This window comes from Dasypus novemcinctus, chromosome 10 (genome assembly GCF_030445035.2).
Source record: "Dasypus novemcinctus isolate mDasNov1 chromosome 10, mDasNov1.1.hap2, whole genome shotgun sequence".
NCBI classification, from domain to species: Eukaryota; Metazoa; Chordata; class Mammalia; order Cingulata; family Dasypodidae; genus Dasypus; species Dasypus novemcinctus.
In genome coordinates, this window is record NC_080682.1 from 90,113,893 (window position 1) to 90,132,312 (window position 18,420).

The following is an 18,420-nucleotide window of genomic DNA, read 5'->3' on the forward strand; positions in this document are numbered from 1 at the left end:
ATCAAAATAATGAACAGCCACCCACCTCAACTCCAACAATAATTTTATGCCAAATCTTAGCAAGTTAAACTTGCATAAAGGAGGGAATGATATCGGCTAAGAGTGGAGGGGCTATTCATCTCTTCATAGATAACCTGAGCTGTATGTGTCCTGAGCTGTGTATGTGGGGCGGTGGGAGCTGCATCCCTGCCCTTGGTAACCATGGCAACAACTCCAGTCCTGGAAAAAGTTTAGTAACGTAAACTCTATAAACTTTAAATATTCAGGGAAAAAGCAAACCAAATGTGTTAAAAGCTTACATGGAATGTATGAAGTTCATGCTAAAAGCCTACCTAGAATGTGGGGGATATGTGTTAATTCAAGCTTATTGAGCACTGGAACAAAGGACCATTTAACTCTTCCTCTGTATAAAAAGAACTCAAAAACCTTATTCATGGCTTGGGTTTTGAACAGAAAGCTCCTGAGTCCAGCTGGCTGTAAATAAATTTCTTTTTCCTTCCCAAAATTATTACGGAGTCCTGGCCTTTTCATACACAAATAATTGAACCTCTCTCAACATCTACAACTTTATCTCTGGGTTTACATTTTAGGTGGTTTTTGCCTATTGTCTAGGATTCAAATTTTATTGAATTTTTAAAAAGAAATTCTCTTAGGATTATATATGAAGCAGTACTATTTTTTTTTAAGTAAAATGTGTTAGTCAATTTCCACAAACATCTCAAAAATAGTATCACTCAAATCAACCATGTTATTTTTGAAGCTTCAAAACTCAATTCACAGCTTTTGTTCACAACTTTCTTCTAAATATTCCAGATTCATGAACAGACTAAGAATTGCAGAGTATATTCAAACTGGCTAGAAAATTAGTTATAGGAGGTCACCTCTTTCTTTCTATACAAGGACAAATATACACAAAAACAGACTCACCCCACCCCCCCCACAAACCAAATATATGAACCCATTGCAATTGTGATATTTCAAGACCTCCTTGGAATAATGGAAAAACATTGTTCTGTTTATTTCTTAGTTGTTTATTATATAAAGGAAAAGCACAGCTATTTACCATGGACCTAACTTATTGGTGGCCTTCACTATCTACTTTATTCATGTTGGTAATGTTCGAATTTTAGGCCCTGTAAAAATATCCCCGTGCAAAAACAAACAAATTACAACACCTGTTGTGGTATCTAAATGGAACAGTTGCCAGAATGGCAGATATAGGGAAAGAGGAAATGGAGTGAAAACTTGATGCAAACATATGCAAACTTATACTAGCTTGGGCATTAAAACAGGTTGCTAATAGATTTTTAGAAACATTAATTAACTAAATTAATTGAACTAAAATATGTATTAATCCCAGGACCCCTCTTTTTGTGTGGGCTTTGCTTAAGCCACTCAGGAAAAGTTCTTTACTCTGATTTTTACACTGGTGCAATATGGACTCTCAAGATCAGGGACCATGTTCTAAGTCGATGATAGCCCATAAGTCCATTTAACACAGTATCCACCTTGGAAATTAAAAAATAAATTTTAAATAGTATATGAATCATACCTAAAAATTTATTCATGGAGAAAAAGTTGAAAAATCCTTAAACACATTTGGTTACACTTATAACACTTTCACTTTTCTACCAAAAGATAAAATCAGCACTGTAGTTGTATTTTTTTATATTTTAGTTTGCTTCATTATATACATATATATATATATATGTTTATTAGAGAAGTTGTGAGCTTATGAAACAATCCAGCATAATGTGCAGAAATCCCATTCAATACCGCCCCCAAATACCTTACATTGTTGTGGAATATTTGTTACAGATTAAGAAAGAGCATCATCAGAATATTCCCACTAACTATGGTTCATGTAGTGATTTTTTATAAGTTTTTGACTCATAGCAGAAATCCTTTGACTTTGAAGGGAAATGAATTTGGGAAGGCAAGCAATGGGCCTCTCCTAAGGAGTGGAGTGGGCCATCAACATGTATTTTCCCAGGACCTTCCTCATGGCCCCCATGACCTCCTTATTCCTCAGGCTGTAGATGAGGGGGTTTAGAGCTGGGGTGACAATTGTGTAGAAAACAGAAATGGTATTGTCCTGTTTGGGACTGTGGAAGTAACTGGGCAAGACGTACATGAACGTGGCAGCTCCATAGAACATCCCAACCACAATCAGGTGTGATGAACATGTGACCAGGGCTTTCTTCCTCCCCTCAGTTGAGGGCATGTGGAACACAGCAAAGAGGATCAATGCATAGGAAGCAAGGATAGCAATGAGAGGGGGTATCAGCAGAGACACACCCATCACATACACCATGAGTTCATATGTGGAAGTGTCTGCACAGGCCAACTTTAGCAAAGGTGGGATCTCACAAAGCAAGTGCCTGATCTTCCGGTCTTTGCAGAAGGGATAATGCATAGTATACATGGTATATACTAGAGCACTCAGAGAAGCTAGGGTCCAGGATGTGGCCACCATGAGCCAGCAGACCCTTGGCCTCATGAGGACCAAATAGTTCAAAGGATGGCAAATGGCCACGTACCTGTCATAGGCCATGAACGCCAGGAGGAGATCTTCTGCACCCCCCAGCATCAGGGCCAGAAACATCTGAAGGGCACAGCCTCCAAACGAGATGGTATTTTGTCTGCTCAGAAAATCCACAAGGGCCTTGGGGGTGACAACAGTGGTGAAGAGGAGGTCCATGAGTGAGAGCTGCCCAAGCAGGAAGCACATGGGCACATGGAGCCGGGCATCCATTGTGATGACCAGGAGCAGCAGGCCATTGCTGGTCAGGGCCAACATGTACAGGACTGTGATTGTGAAGCAGAGCAGCTCAGGAGACCCACTGTCATTCAAAATCCCCATCAAGAGGAAGCCACTTCCCAGGGTAGAGTTCCATGGCTCCATTCTGTTGGTTCCTTTAGTTACCTAGAACTAGATGGATATTCAGTGAAGTTTTGCTTAAAGGTGCTCTACTCTTGTAGCATCAGAGGCCTCTGACAGATAGTTGATATAAATCTAATGAGGTGAGACTTTCCCAATGGTAACTGACTTTACCTTCTGATTTTTGAATATCTGACACTTGACTGTATCTTGCTAAAATAATTACCTAAATAAAGCACAGGGATCACAGTAATAACTAAACATTAAGAGGTTACTATATAAAAATATTATTCAGAACATTACCCTTGAACACATATCTTCCCAAAAAGATTGAATCTTCTCTCATTAAGAGTATAGCAATGGATTGATGCTCATACCCTTGATTTTTCTTATGTATATTTTAAGCATAACTTTTGTTTACGATTTAAGAATCCAGCTAGTTTTCTACATAGACCTGCTTTAAATATGAAATTGCAAAAGGCATATAGACATTTCATTTCAGTAAAGCACAAACACTTTTTTTCCTATTTGACTTATGCCCACAATGATTTGCAGCATTTAAGCCTGGGAAAAATTTCATTTAAAAAACTGAAGATAATCCACTCAGTTACATCTCTTGGCTGGCCCCATATGCTTTATGAGTCTAAGAAAGAAAGTAGGGTGAACAGGTAAAGACTATAGTAGTGTGTATTTATAATGCTGTTCCTTTGAGCACTAAGTATTTAGGATCAGCGAAAACCTAGGTGTTTCTTAACAGGTTATATAAAATATGGACCTGGAATTCTCAAATGTATGAAAACAGAGGCTTTTCCCAGGAAATGCAGATCTTTGCATTTGGGAGAAATGCTGAAAGGCATGGGCAATACCATTGTATTGTATGTTATAATCAGGCTCAGGAATCCTACCCACACTCTCCTGCCTCTGAACCAAATCCTCACTCTCATCTGCACAGGCAAAGCATCCCCTCTGAATGGGAGGGTCACAGAGAAAGGAGGAAGGACCTCCTTCCTGGAAAGCTGGTTATTGATGTGTGGTACTCAAAGCCAGGAGAGAGAGCTTGAGATTGACAGGAGTCAGTGTCATGCTTCCTCTGAACTGGAGAGATAAACACAACTCTGAATACATGGTTAAAGAACTGGAAGTGAAACATCTTTCTGTAAATCACTTCCCTGTATTATGGCCTATATATTTTGTGTTTCATTGGTCCCCATTGACCACTCTGGGGCCACAGGAATTTCATGGCTAAAGCATTAGAGTATATGAGAGAGGTATCACCTGCTTTGGGGCATTCACCATGACACAGGCACAACAATGCCTTATCAAAGGAAGCAAAGGCCACAGGTCCTAAAAGCAGTTACTGCCTTCTACCAGGAATGCAGGCCTGGGATGAAGCATAAATTTATTTTCTCTTCATATTCAAAATACCAAAAGTATGGAAGGATCGGGGTTTGGGGCCAAAAGTTATATGGAATCTAGACAAGAATAGAAGGTGTTCTTGGGGTCTTGCTTAGACTCCATTTCTCAAATCTACATCATTCATCAAAGGCTACACATTTCCTGAAAGAGAGACTGTGTCCTTACCAGAGATGGTTAGAGGCCCAGCTACTAGACCACACAGGCAGGCTCTGGGTTGTTGGAGGTAAAGGATGTGCCAGTAGAAATGGGGGTGGAATAACTCTAAAACATGTTCTCAATGCTTTTCTTTTTCAGTAGCAGCCAGTTGGTTTACATGTTTGAGCGGTAAGAGTGAGATCATGAGTCATGGCCCCTGATTTCCCTGCAGGTCTTCTATTTCTCTGCAGTTTTTCTCTGGAGATGGCAGTGGAAACAACCCTTTTTATGGAGCAAGAAGATGACTTTTCTGTTCTTACACCTATGAAGAAATAGGAGAAACTGCTTTTCTCACAAAGTCTCTGAAGGAGGGAACCCATCTAGTCATGGAGCAGATGCCAGGCTGAGGTCTTGACACCAGTTCAGTCTTTCATTTACTTCTGCAGGACTTGGAGAGAAGATGAAAGCAACATAAGTCTGGGGGAAGGAGCTGCACAATAGGGACATTGCTGTGCCCCATTCTCACTGCCCCAGGGGCCAACTCTGAGCTAGGGCCTTGTCCTGGGGGAGGCTGTGCTGTCTCTTTACCCCTTGAACTCCTCCCTCTCCTTCTGTTCTACCACTGTATTCAGAGGGACTTTTCCTCTCAGCTGAATTGACCTCCCTGGAAATAATGGCCCAGAAACAGGATGTTAATGAATCCCCTTTGGCATGTCTCTTGGTCTACTTTCCCTGCACTCTGCTCACTGGATGAGCTCTGTAGCCCAAGGCTTCTATTCCACCCTGCAGGAAAAGATGATGCCTATTTCTAAATTGCTGACTCTTTGACAGTAACAAGACCAAGGAGCAAAAGGACCCCTTGCCCCACCACCCTCTGCCTCAGATCATAGGTGCATTTTGGGACACAGTTTATGACCCTTTTATCTGAACTATTTACAATTCAAAATGACTGCCATTTTGGAATCTGTAACCACTGGATCCTCCCTCCACTGCCCTTGGGCAATCAAGTGCAGCTTGTGACTTGCCTGTGTGTCTTGGTGTTACTGATCCTGCCAGCAATTTTCCAAGCATTAAGCAGGAAAAATAAAAAGAACAACAAATATGAGAATGTTCTCTCATGAACTATTACAAGCATAATACTAATACAGGGTTTTAATAACTGGATGGGTTCACCAGATATAAGATATAGGCTATAGTTGGCAATAATATTTTGATGATGCTCTTTCATAGTTTGTAACAAATGTTTCAGAACAATGCAAGGTGTTGGTGATGGGGTGATGTATGGGAGGCCTGAAAGGGAGACTTCTGAGTTCTCTGTTTGCGTCCATTGTCTATATGTCTGTCCTTATGTTAGTACCAAGCTATTTTGATTACTATGACACTGTAATAAGTGTTTTGTTGTTCATTTTTCTTTGTTCTTTATTTTGTCATAAGTTTTAAGAATAGGAAGTATGAGTCCTCCAACTTCACTCTACTTTTTCAAGATGACTTTAACTATTCAGGGCCTCTTACCCCTTCCACATAAATTTGACCCTACTACTTTGCTGAATTCATCTATTAGCTCTATGACCTGTGTTGTGGATTTTTCAGGGTTTTCTGTATATAAGGTCATATCATCTGCAAAAATGGAAGGTTTTACTTCTACCTTTCTAATTTGGATGTTTTTTATTTCTTTTTCCTGCCTAATTGCTCTGGCAAGAACGTCTATGACAATATTGAATACCAATGGTGATAGTGGGCATCCTTGTCTTCTTCCTGATCTTAGAGGGAAAGCTTTCAATCTTTCACCATTAAGTAGGATATTAACTGTGGAACTTTCATATCTACTTTTTTTTTTATCATGTGGAGGAATTTTCTCATCATTATTAATGTTCTAAGTGATTTTATAAAGAAAAGGTGCTGGATTTTGTCAAATGCCTTTTTTGCATGGACTGAGATGATCATGTGGTTTTCTTCCTTCATTCTGTCATGTAGTGTATTTCATTAATTGATTGGATTTGATTATGTTGAACTAACCTTGCATATCAGGAATGAATTCCACTTGATCATGACATATAATCCTTTTAATATGCTGTTCGATTCAGTTTGCTAATTTTTGTTGAGGATTTTCCCATCTGTATTCATAAGAGATATTGATCTGTAGTTTCCTTTACTTGTGGTATCTTTATCCAGCTTTGGTATGAGGGTTATGTTAACTTCATAAAATGTGTTAGGGATAATTCCCTATGCTTCAGTGTTTTGGAAATTAAATCTTTTTGGAATGTTTGGTAGTTCCTTTATGAAGTGATCTGGTCCTGGGCTTTTCTTTGTTGGGAGATTTTTTGATTATTGATGCAATCTATTTACAAGTAATTGGTTTGTTAAGAAGTTCTGTTTCTTTTTGAGTCAATGTAAGTAGGCAGTGTGTTTGCAATAATTTGTCCACTACAGTAAAATTATCTAATTTACTGGATAAATAACAAATTTACAACTAGCATACAGTTTCTCAAAGCATCCATCTATAGTACCTTTTATTTCGGAAGGGTTGATGGCAATATGTCCTCCTTTTCACTTCTGATTTTCATTATTTGTATCTTCTTTCTTCTTTGTTAATCTAGTTAAAGGTTTATTGATTTAATTGATCTTTTCCAAGAAACAACTTTTGGTTTTGTTGATTCTCTCTAATGTTTTTTGTTTGTTTTGTTTGTTTTCTATTACTTTTATCTCTGCTCTAATCTTTATTTCCTTCCTTTATTTGCTTGGGGCTTTATTTTCACTTTTTTTCCTGTTTCTTCCCCTTTTGAGGATAGGTGTCGATTGGAAGACTTTCTTCTTTTATAATGTAAGCATTTATAGCTGTAAATTACCCTGTAGCACTTCTTGAAACTCCTTACAAAATTGTTTTTAAATTTTGGGGATAAAAGGGTTATTAAGAATTACAGTATCACCAATGGAATATAGCTTTTGATCTCAAAGCACTTTTATGCTTATTGGTCATCATAAATAATTATACAAAGTTTCATATTTACTATTTTATAAAATATATGGCTGTCATTCTTTCAGTCAGATAACTTGTAAACATGTCTTTGTTCTTCCTTTGTTTATGTCAAGGTACAATTTTCAAACCTTAAAAAAATAATCATAAAATATAGAATGATGTATTTATTAACATGTTAAAGAAGGAAACTGCAAGACAGCAATGCTGATGTTTAAAAAAATTGAGAAACAAGATTAAAACATTTAAAATATTAAAATACATTTGTCAGGTTAAACTCAAAACTAATTGAAGTCCCAGAAGGCAATAAATTGCAGTCCTTGTGGTTAATAATTTCTACTTTTTACTATTAAATTATTTGCAACTTTATGGGACACCAGACCACAAAGTTACATGTAACTCCAGAAGTCTGTGCCTTTAGTTGGAAGCAAATAACAAAGTCAATTAATGGTACATTCTTCTAGAAAATTATATAACAATTGGGTGAGCCTATCAAATAAGGCAGCAGACAAAAAGATGTGCTGCCCTGATATTCCTTTAAGAAAAATTTGCTGCCCAGCTGTTGGAGGTGTGGTCAATAGATAGCTCCCAACTCTCTGTAACTTCAGAGTCTGTCTCAGCTGCAGAGAGCATTGCACTGGACAGCTCACCTCCTGGAGCAGCAAGCACCCATGGTTCAACTAGATGGATGTATGATATAAAGGTCCAAACTATGCAGCCTGATACAGGACAACTCTGATTAGCAATTCTTGCTCCAGAGCTTTCTACTGGGCTGGTCTAGTTTTGTCCAGCCTGTGCTGCAATTCTACTTCTCCCTCTGCCCAAACTTACTTCCTCTCCCTTCCTTTGACAGGGATTTATTTCTAATAAACATCTGACATATACTCCAAAGTCTGCTTCAGTGTTTTGTTCTAGTATTGCAACTTGTGACAAACCATGCTTCAAAATGGCATTAGAAGGCCCTAATGACTGGCCTGAAATTTTTACTTTGGGTGTTTCAGCAGGATTAATTATCATAGTAAATACTTTTGATGGCTTATTGTGTCCCAGGCTCTATTCTGAGCACTTTACATATGTAAACTCCTTAAGTCCTCACAGCTGTATCAGATTGGTGCCATTTAAAACCCTTTTAGAGATGAGGGTTTGAGCAACAAAGGAATTATCTTGTGAAGGTTTTATAGGTAGTAAGTGGTAAACCTGGGAATAAAATCCAAGCAGTCTGTTTGAAATTGATGAATATACTCTAGAGACAGTCTCAATGTTAGCATGTGAATTTATTCCCAAAGTTAAATTTAATAGGTAGGCTTAGTTCTTTTATTGAGTAATAATAATTGAGATGGAAAGAAGTAAAAAGAATTGCAATATGTGATATAAACTGAGTATATAGGATCTTCCATTTAGAAATGGTAAGGCAAAGAAGGAATATTAGGATTCTATATCGATTTTGGCTTGAATAAATGTGAAGATGATGATGTTATTTTTTTTTATAAATAAAAAAATCACAAGACCAGATTTTAAGTTGATGGATCAAGCATACAGTTTTGGATTACATGGGAAATGCTTACTAGCCATCAAGGCACATCAGCAGTTAACTAAGTGATTGTGGGTTTTGGAAGAGATCAGGTTATCAGGTATCAAAATGTATGCAAATACAATGAATACATGAGATGATGAAATTACTGAAGCACAGGATGTTGAATAAGAAGAAAAGGAAGCTGAAAATATAACAGCAGAGAAAGAGTAAAAAGCTGTCCATGCAAAGGACATGCTGTAGGGGTCAGCAGACAAGGACACTGCTGAGCAACACCCAGGAGGATGAGGGACAGAATGATGAAGAATCCACAACAATCATGAGTTACTAAACTCCCATGGTGGCTATGAAGGGCACACATCCCCCACTCTTAGAAGTGTAGCCTAAATAAAATCTGTGGCTCACTGCAGCCAACTGAAAGGAAAACAGATGTCTCACTCTCTGGCAAGAGGAGGCATGTAGTGGAGAGAGGAGAGTGGTTTCTCTTTGGTGAATTTAGTCAGCAGAGTGCACTCTAAATCTTGGCTCTGGCCAAACCAGAATCACCAGCAAGGAGAGTTTGAAAGAGCCACCTCCATGGCAAGATTCACCAAAGACCACCATCTGATGGACAGCCAGGAAGCTGCAATGAGAAAAACTTCTTTTAAGTCATGCTTGTTCTGCACCCCTAAGAGAACATTTGCTTCCCAATAGGTCTTGGGCCAGATTTTGAATAACTTAAACTGGGCAATTTTAAAGATTCAGAATAAGTTGAAACAAAAATCAAAGAAGTACAGTATAATAAGTCCACTGGCAAGAGAGAGAAATTGATGGTCTGAGTAAATTCACCAACATATTCAGATGCCTAGACATCAGCAAAAATTACAAGCCATATTAAGAAGCAGGAAGAGATGGCTGAACCAAAGGAACAAACCAAGTATCCTGCCAAGTACAGGATTTAAGACAACTAATCAATGATTATCACATAAATCTCCTAAATCAATTTAAAGAGTTGAAGGAAAATAAGACTAAAGAAATAAAGGATATTAAGACACTGGGTGAGCATAAAGAACAGTTTGAAAGCCTGCAAAGAAAAGTGACAGATTTTATGGGAATAAAGACACAATGGATGAGATCAAAACTACATTAGAGACACATAACAGCAGATTTGAATTGATGAAGACAGAATTAGTGATATCTAGGACAGAACAGCTGAACTTGAAAAGATGGAAAAACAGAAAGAGAAAAGAATGGAAAAAAAATGGAACAGGGTCTCAGGGAACTAACTGTCAACAAGAAACACACAAACATACTCATTATCAGTGACCCAGAAAGAGAAGAGAATGAAAAAGGGGCAGAAATCATATTTAAGTAAATAATGACTAAAGACATCCCAACCATTATGAAAGACATAAATGTCACTATCCAAGAAGGACAAGGCACCCCAAATCCAAATAGACTTACCCAAAAACAACTACTATTTAGAATGACAAATATCAGAGATAAAGAGGGGATTCTGAAAACAGCAAGACAAAAGCAAAGCACCACGCACAAGGGAATCTCAGTAAGATTTAGTGCCAACCTCTCATCAGAAACCATGAAGATGAGAAGATGGTATGATGTATTTAAGATACTAAAATATAAAAACTGCCAGCCAAGAGTTCTGTATCTAGCAAAATTGTCCATCAGAATAGAGTAAGCTTAAAGTCTTCACAGACAGAAACTGATAAAGTATGTTACCAAAAGACCATATCTACAAGAGATACAAAAGGGAGTGCTGCAACCTGAAAGAAGAAGAAGAAGAAGGAAAAAAAAAAAAAACTAGGGCAAGAGATGTTGAGAAAAGTGTAGAATTGAAGATTATTAGGCAGGGTAAATTAAAAGGTAAAAAGACAGACAATAGTAAGATATGATAATGGAAAGCCAAACGATAAAACAGATGAAGTAAATAATGCCTTTGCAGAAACAACATTGAATGTTAGTGGATTGAATTCCCCATCAAAAGACACAGACTGACAGAAAGAATTTTTTGAAAATATGAAACATCCATATGTTGCCTAAAAGAGACTAACCTTAGATGAAAGGACACAATCAGATTGAAAGTGAAACGTTGGAAAAAGATACTCCACACAAATAGCAACAATAAGATCTGGAGTAGTGATACTAATACTAGACAAAATAGTTCTAAATGCAAAACATTTATAAGGGATGAAGATGCTTATTATATATTAGTAAAGGGGGAATTCACCAAGAATAAATAATTATAATAAATATGTATACACCTAACCTTTGTGTCCCAAGATACATGAAGTACATCCTGGCAAAACTGAAGAAACAGATATCTCTACATTAATAGCAGGAGACTCAAAACAACATCTTATCATTGGATAAAACATCTGAATAGAAGATAAATAAGGAAACAGAGAGTCTTCAATGCTTACTTTAAAAAAGAAGAAAGAGCTAAAAGCAAACACCTAACTGCACACCTGGAAGAACTAGAAAAAGAAAGCAAACTAATCCTAAACTAAGCAGAAGGAAAGAAATAATGAAAATCAGAGCAGAAATAAATGAAATTGAGAACAAAAATTAATAGGGAGAATCAACAAACCAAAGGTTAGTTCTTGAGAAGATGAACAAAATTGACAAACTCTCAGTGAGACTGACAAAGAAGAAAAGATAGAATATGCAAATAATTAAAATCAGAAATGAGAGGGAGGTATTTCTACTGACATTGCAGAAGTAAGAGAGATCATAAAACGATACCATGAACAATTCTATGCCAAGAAACAAAACAGCGTACACAAAATTCTTAGAAACACATGAACAACCTATACTGACCCTAGTGAAATAGAGGAGCTCAACAAACCAATTACAAGTCAAAAGATTGAAACAGTCATCAAAAACTTCCCAAAGAAAAACTGGATATCCATATCCAAAAGAATAAGAGAGGATTACCATCTCATGTCCTATTCAAAAGACCTAAATGTAAGAGTCAAGTTCATAAAATTCCTAGAAGATAAATAGAGAAGCATCTATGAAATCTTGTAGTAGGAAATGTAGTAGGAGCAACAAAAGATAAAATAGATAAATAGGACCTCCTCAAAATTAAAAACTTTTGTGCTTCAAAGGAGTTTGTCAAAAAAGTGAAAGGGCAGCCTACTCAATTGGAGAAAATATTTGGTAATTACCTATCCAATAAAGGTCTAATATCCAGTATTTATAAAGAAATCCTACATCTCAAAAAATAAAAAGACAAACACCCCTTTTTAAAAATGGGCAAGACATTTGAACAGACACTTTTCCAAAGCGGGAACACAAATGACCATCAAGCACATGAAAGGATGTTCGACATCACTAGCTGCTATTAGGGAAATGCAAATTTTACCTATTAGATTGGAGGCTATTTAAAAAAAAAAAAAACAGAAAACTACAAATGTTGGAGATGATGTAGAGGAAATGGAACATTTACCCACTGCTGGTGGGACTGGAGAATGGTGCAGCCATCGTGGAGGACAGTTTGCCAGTTCCTCAAGAAGATAACTATAGAATTGCCACATGATCCAGCAATCTTACTGCTGGGTATATAACCAGAAGAATTGAAAGCAGAGACATGAATGGATATATGTACACCAATGTTCATAGCTGTATTATTCACTATTGCTAAAAGTTGGAAGCAACTCATTTGTCTATGAACAAGTGAAGAGATATGCAAAATGTGGTATATGCAATGGAATATTATCTAGCTGTAAGAAGGAATGAAGTATTAACACACAGAGCAACATGGATGAATCTCAAAGGCCTCATGTTGAGTGAAGTAAGACAATCACTAAAAGACAAATATTGCATGATCCCAGTGATATTGCCTAAGCCTATTGAGCAGATTTACAGAGCTAGAGTCTGGAAAATAGGTTATCAGAAGACAGAGTGTGGTGAGTCAATGCTTATATGGGCAAAACCCATGATAAGGTGGAAGGTGGTGGTCTGATAGTAGAGCAGGGTAATGGTGGTGTAGGGATGTGAGTGGGGTTGATGATGTTGGAATGTGAGGTGAACAGTGGGGGAGGGTTTTGGGGTGGGCTATCTATGGAACTGAGGGAGAAATGGAGAAGGAACAGGTGAACTCTGAGAATTTGTAGGTCTGTGGTTGAAACTACAATGTTGGGAATGTAGGGGTTTTTGGCAAATATAGCAGGGGGAGTCACTGGTGAAGGGCATTAGTAGTGAGAGAATATATAAGAAAGGATGCACCTTGGGCATGCTTCTATAGAATATGAATGTGTTCATCTTGGCATAGGGTGCTATCTCAGTGAATGGAGACCCACACAACAAGCTACAAAATATTAAACTCCCCTCCTGGTGAGTCCTGCTACATTTTCAAATAGAGGGGCAAGAGCCTCTCAAGTACATAGGCAACATCTAATAAAAGAAAACAGACCAATATGTCAAACCCTCAGTATTAATCCATGCAACTATGAACCTTATTCTTCAAAAATAGCAATTTTGTTGTTGTCATAGGTTCTGAGGGGAAGAGGTGGGAAGAATGGATGGAACATAGGGCATTTGGGGGACATTGGAATTGTTCTGCATGATCTTCAAATGACAGAGACTAGCCATTATACATTTTGTCAGTACCTATAGAAGAATATGGTGCAAAAGGTAAACCATAGCATAATCACCATGCTTAGTAGTAATGCTTGGATATTTATTCCTCATTTGTAACAAATGTACCATACTCATTTAGGATGTTATTGGTTGGGGAGGATGTGGGGGTGGGGGGAATATGGGAATTCCCTATATTTTCTGTGTGACTTTTCTACAACTTAATTTTTTTAAAAAATAAAGTGAAAAAAATAAGACACTGGTGGAAAAAAGAAATTGTCAATATACATAAAAGATAGCAGTTCTTGCAGTGATGAAAGGCATAATACCAAAAAAATTTGATTTATTCTTGCATTTTTTATTTCCTTTTTAGTTTTTAATTTTATTATATTTTTGTTGGCTTTGTTTTTTGGGAGGTTTTGGATTGCAGAAGTCTTGTAACTGGGGCAGGGAGGAACCACTGGTGTGGGGTATCAGTGATGTGGAGATGTATGGGTGGAGGCACTTGAGGCATGCCTCTTTGGAATATGAATGTGTTCATATGGTCATGGGATGCTGTCTCAGTGAGTGGAGACCCACAGAGTAACAAAAAGAATATAGAATTCCCATCATGTGGAGTCCAGCTACATTTTCTCATACCATGGCATGTATCTCTAGAGTACATGGGCAATGCTTAGCAAAGGAGGACAGGCAAATATGCCAGTCCTTTGATATTGATGCCTGTACTTATGAACCTTGCTCTTGTGGAATTGAAACTTAGCCTAGTGTATTAGTCAACCAAAGGGTGCTGATGCAAAGTACCAGAAATTTGTTGGCTTTTATAAAGAGTATTCATTTGGGATAGATGCTTACAGTCACAAGGCCCTAACGGGTCCAACTCAAGGAAACTGGACTCAGATGGAATCTCTTTTCATAATACTTTCATGCTACTTTACTGGAATTGTAGTTGGTGTTGGGGTTTAAGATATATTTAGGGGATTTGAATCTCTGGACTGACAATATGATAGCCAGGCCCTGAGCCTCAACAGACTTCAGCTCCTACAATCTGATTTATTGGACTCACCTCACTCAGCTAAGATGGAGTTGAAGAAGGACAATCACCACACAATGGAGCCTAGAGTGCCTACAACTGAAAGCAGGAGGATTGCATCCAGTATCCATGTGGAATCTGAGCCTCCTCTTGACATAGAGATGCCACAGACATAACCAATCCAAGGTCCACAGAGAAAAGGTGGCATTGGAGTGGAGTGGGAAAAGTGGACATGGTGGCTGATATGGGTATGGGGAATGGCAGGAAGAGATGAGATGTGGAGGTACCTTTGGGACTTAGAGTTGCCCTGGATGGTGCTGCAGGGGCAATCACCGGACATTGTAAATCCTCCCAGGGCCCACTGGATGGAATGTGGGAGAGTATGGGCCATGATGTAGACCATTGACCATGAGGTGCAGAGATGCCCAGAGAGGTACTTACCAAATGCAATGGATGTATCATGATGATGGGAGTGAGTGTTGCTGGGGGGGGAGTGGTGGGGTGGGGGTGGTGGGGTTGAATGGGACCTCATATTGTTTTTTTAATGTAATATTTTTACAAAATCAATTTTTTAAAAAAGAGGTACTTTGTTACCCAAAGTAATTTGTCAAGAGTTGAAGCAAGATGATGAACAATGTCTGTGAGGGTTCAGCCTTCCTTCTTCCTCTTAAGACTCCAAGGTCCCAGCTTCTTCTGATCTCAGCTGTAGGTTCACATAGAGCTCTACTCTTTCCCCAGTGCTCAGCTACTCTAGTCTCTTCATAAGGTCAGCTGTGTATTATCGGGCTTATCTCTCTTCCTGGGGCCTCTGCCATATCAAATGAGCTGTCTCTTTTTCTCGGCCATGCCTTTTTCTGTGTGAGTGTCTGCCCACCAAAGGAGTGGGGAGTCAATACCCTGACACAGCTGAATCAGAGTCATAATTCTAATTAATCAGGTAAATGTAAAGCCTTTGAATTTAACACAATCAAAGGGGATCACACCCAGAGGAACAGAAAGTTTACAAACATAATTAATATGGCTTTGGAATTCATAAATAATATGAAACTGCCACACCTAGTAATATATATTGCCCAAAATCACTTCCTGCAAACTTCCTTGTTGCTTATATATGGTTTCACTACAAGCCAAATTAAATGTGGCTTCTCTACAAGCCATGCCTTCCCCCTGACATGAAACATGACTCCCAGGGATGAGCCTCCTTGGCACCAAGGGATTATTACCAAGTGCCAACTAGTAATGCATTTGGAAAAAGATGTAGATCAAAAGGGGGAAATATTAAATAAAATGATTTTTTATGGTTAAGAAATTTTAAAGTGAGTTGGGAGGTCTTTTCAGAAGTTATGCTTATGCATATCTCAGGAGAATCTCACTGACTGCCACACTAAACAGTACTTCCAACAGGGGTGCTAATATGGGCTCTAGAGACATCTAAACACTCTAGGCAGGGCAGAAAATCCCAGGAAATTGGCATCCCATTGGCAGGTCTTACCATAGAATACATAATCCATCTTCCTGATGTATCAAAGTTAGACTCATTTTATAATTTTTCTACAAATAAGTCTTCTGCCCTGTTTACTTGAACCTATAATTAACACCTATAATTAACCTATAATTAACCCATTAAATATAAGTCCCAGAGCCTTAAATCTTCTGGCTATTCATATGCTGATTGAGCACTGAATCTCAGGAGAGTTGCAGCCGAAACCTACTCTCCAGTTCATTGGACTCACACAGGACAATAACAAAAGGATGAGTATGGACAATACCCATCCGAATAAACAGAAAGTATCTACAAGTGAAAGCAAGACAGTTCCATCCATCTGCCCCATGGGATCTAAGCACCCTCTCAACTGGAAGCAGAGTGGATATCATCAATCCCAAATCCTCGAGATTGACGAATGAACAAACATAAGGGATGAATGCAAGTATGGACTAAAATACACTTATTATTATTCTAGTAATGGAAGAACTTGTAATTTTGATATAAAGACAGTGGTCAACAGAGGTTCTGAGGAGAGGGAGAGGGAAAATAGGTGTAACATGGGCATTTTAGGGATAGTGGAATTGTTCTGCATGCTATTGCAATGGAAGATACAAGCTGTTATAATTTTGTCATAACCTATGAAATCGTGCAGTGCAAACTGTAAACCATAATGTAAACTCTGGACCATGCTTAATAGTAATGCTTCAATATGTGTTCATCAGTTGTAACAACTGTACCACACTAATGTAAGTTGTTGTTAATGGGGGAAAATGTGGAAGGGGGAGGGAAGGGGTATATGGAAGGGGTATATATAATCTAAAACTTCTTTAAAATAAAGAAAAAATGCTAAAAAAATTATACACCACAATCAAGTGGTTTTTGCACCTAGTGTGCAAGGGTTTTCCAACACAAGAAAATCAATTAGTGCAATAAACAACATTAATAAATTGAGGAAGAAAAATCACAATATCCTCTCAATTGACACAAACATGACATTTGACAAAATACAAAATCTTTTCTTGATTTAAAAAAAACACTGCAAAAGGTAGAAGAGAAGGAAACTTTCTAAATATGGTAAATTGCATGTATGAAAAATCTAAAGCTAGCAGTTTTAGCTAGCTTATATTGCTATTTTTAGCTAGCAATATTCAATATTGTGCTAGAATTTCTACCTAGAGCAATTAGGCTAGATAATGGAATAAAAGGCACCCAAATAGGAAAAGGAGAATAAAACTCTTGATATTTGCTGATGATGTGATCCTATATCTAGAAAATCCTGAAAAATATGCAATGAAGCTACTAGAACTTATAGACAAGTTCAGTAAAGTGGCAGGATACAAGATTAACATGCAAAAATCAATAGCATTTCTATACACTACAGGTGAGCAATCTGAAGATGATATCAGAAAAAAATTCTATTTATAACAGCAAATAAAAATATCAAATATTTAGGAATAAACTTAAACCAATTACATAGGGGAACTATATGCCAAAAATTACAAAACATTGGCAAAGAAACCAGGGAGGGTTTTAATAAATGCAATGGCATTCTGTGTTTATGGACTAGAAGATTAAATATTGTTAAGATGTTAGTTCTACCCAAACTTATTTACAGATTGAATGCAATCTCAACAAAAATTCCAATTTCTTTTGTTGTTGTTGAAATGGAAAAGCAAATTATCAAGTTTATTTGCAAGGGCAACAGGCCCCAAGTAGCAAAAACATGTCTTAAAAATGAACAAAGTTGGAGAACTCTCACTTCCTGACTTTAAACTTTAAAATTTAATATATTACTTAGATGCATTGGTTAAAAAAAGAAAAAGAAAAAAAAAAGCATGTTACTGTCATTAAGATTCATTCACTAACCTTTAAACCAATCACTATATTCCATTTTACTATTAATGGAACCTGGCAATATATTGGGCTTCATTTTTAGAGAAGTTTTGGACCACAGAGAGGTTCAATAATGGCAGGGGAGGAATACTGGTGCGGGGTGTTATTGGTAGGGGCCAAATGGTTGGGAGGGAGCTCTCCAGGGCATATATACAGGGTACATAAAAATTTTTGGATATTTTCATAGTTGTTGCAGTTAAAAATGACAACTGAGGGAGTGCTAAGTTCCTAGCCAAGGGAGCTCTATCACAGTCCCTAATGGAACAGCAACAATCCCCCAAGTGCAATGGCTAAAACCAATAAAGAAGAATGGTCCAAAAATGAGCCATTGATACTAATGACTACGCTTGTGAGCCTGTGCACCTGAAATAAGAACTAGGCTTAGAGCTGCAGGGTGCCTAAGAGTTACCTCCTGAGAGCCTCCATGTTGCTCAAATGTGGCCAGTCCCAAAGTCAAATTCAGCATATAAATGCATTATCTTCCCCCCAGCATGGG

At 37.8% G+C, this 18,420-nt stretch overlaps 1 protein-coding gene across 1 annotated transcript; it reads right to left on the bottom strand.

Annotated features, from left to right (window-relative positions):
• Nucleotides 1–1,954: 1,954 nt before the first annotated feature.
• LOC101445987 (olfactory receptor 2AG1-like) lies at nucleotides 1,955–2,905 on the bottom strand. Its single transcript, XM_004466953.1, has one exon. The coding sequence runs from the start codon at nucleotides 2,903–2,905 to the stop codon at nucleotides 1,955–1,957; it is 951 nt and encodes a 316-aa protein (XP_004467010.1).
• Nucleotides 2,906–18,420: the final 15,515 nt, after the last annotated feature.

Excerpts from the sequence above, each read along its gene's own strand:
- LOC101445987 (XM_004466953.1), bottom strand. The coding sequence starts at position 2,905 with ATGGAGCCATGGAACTCTACCCTGGGAAGTGGCTTCCTCTTGATGGGG.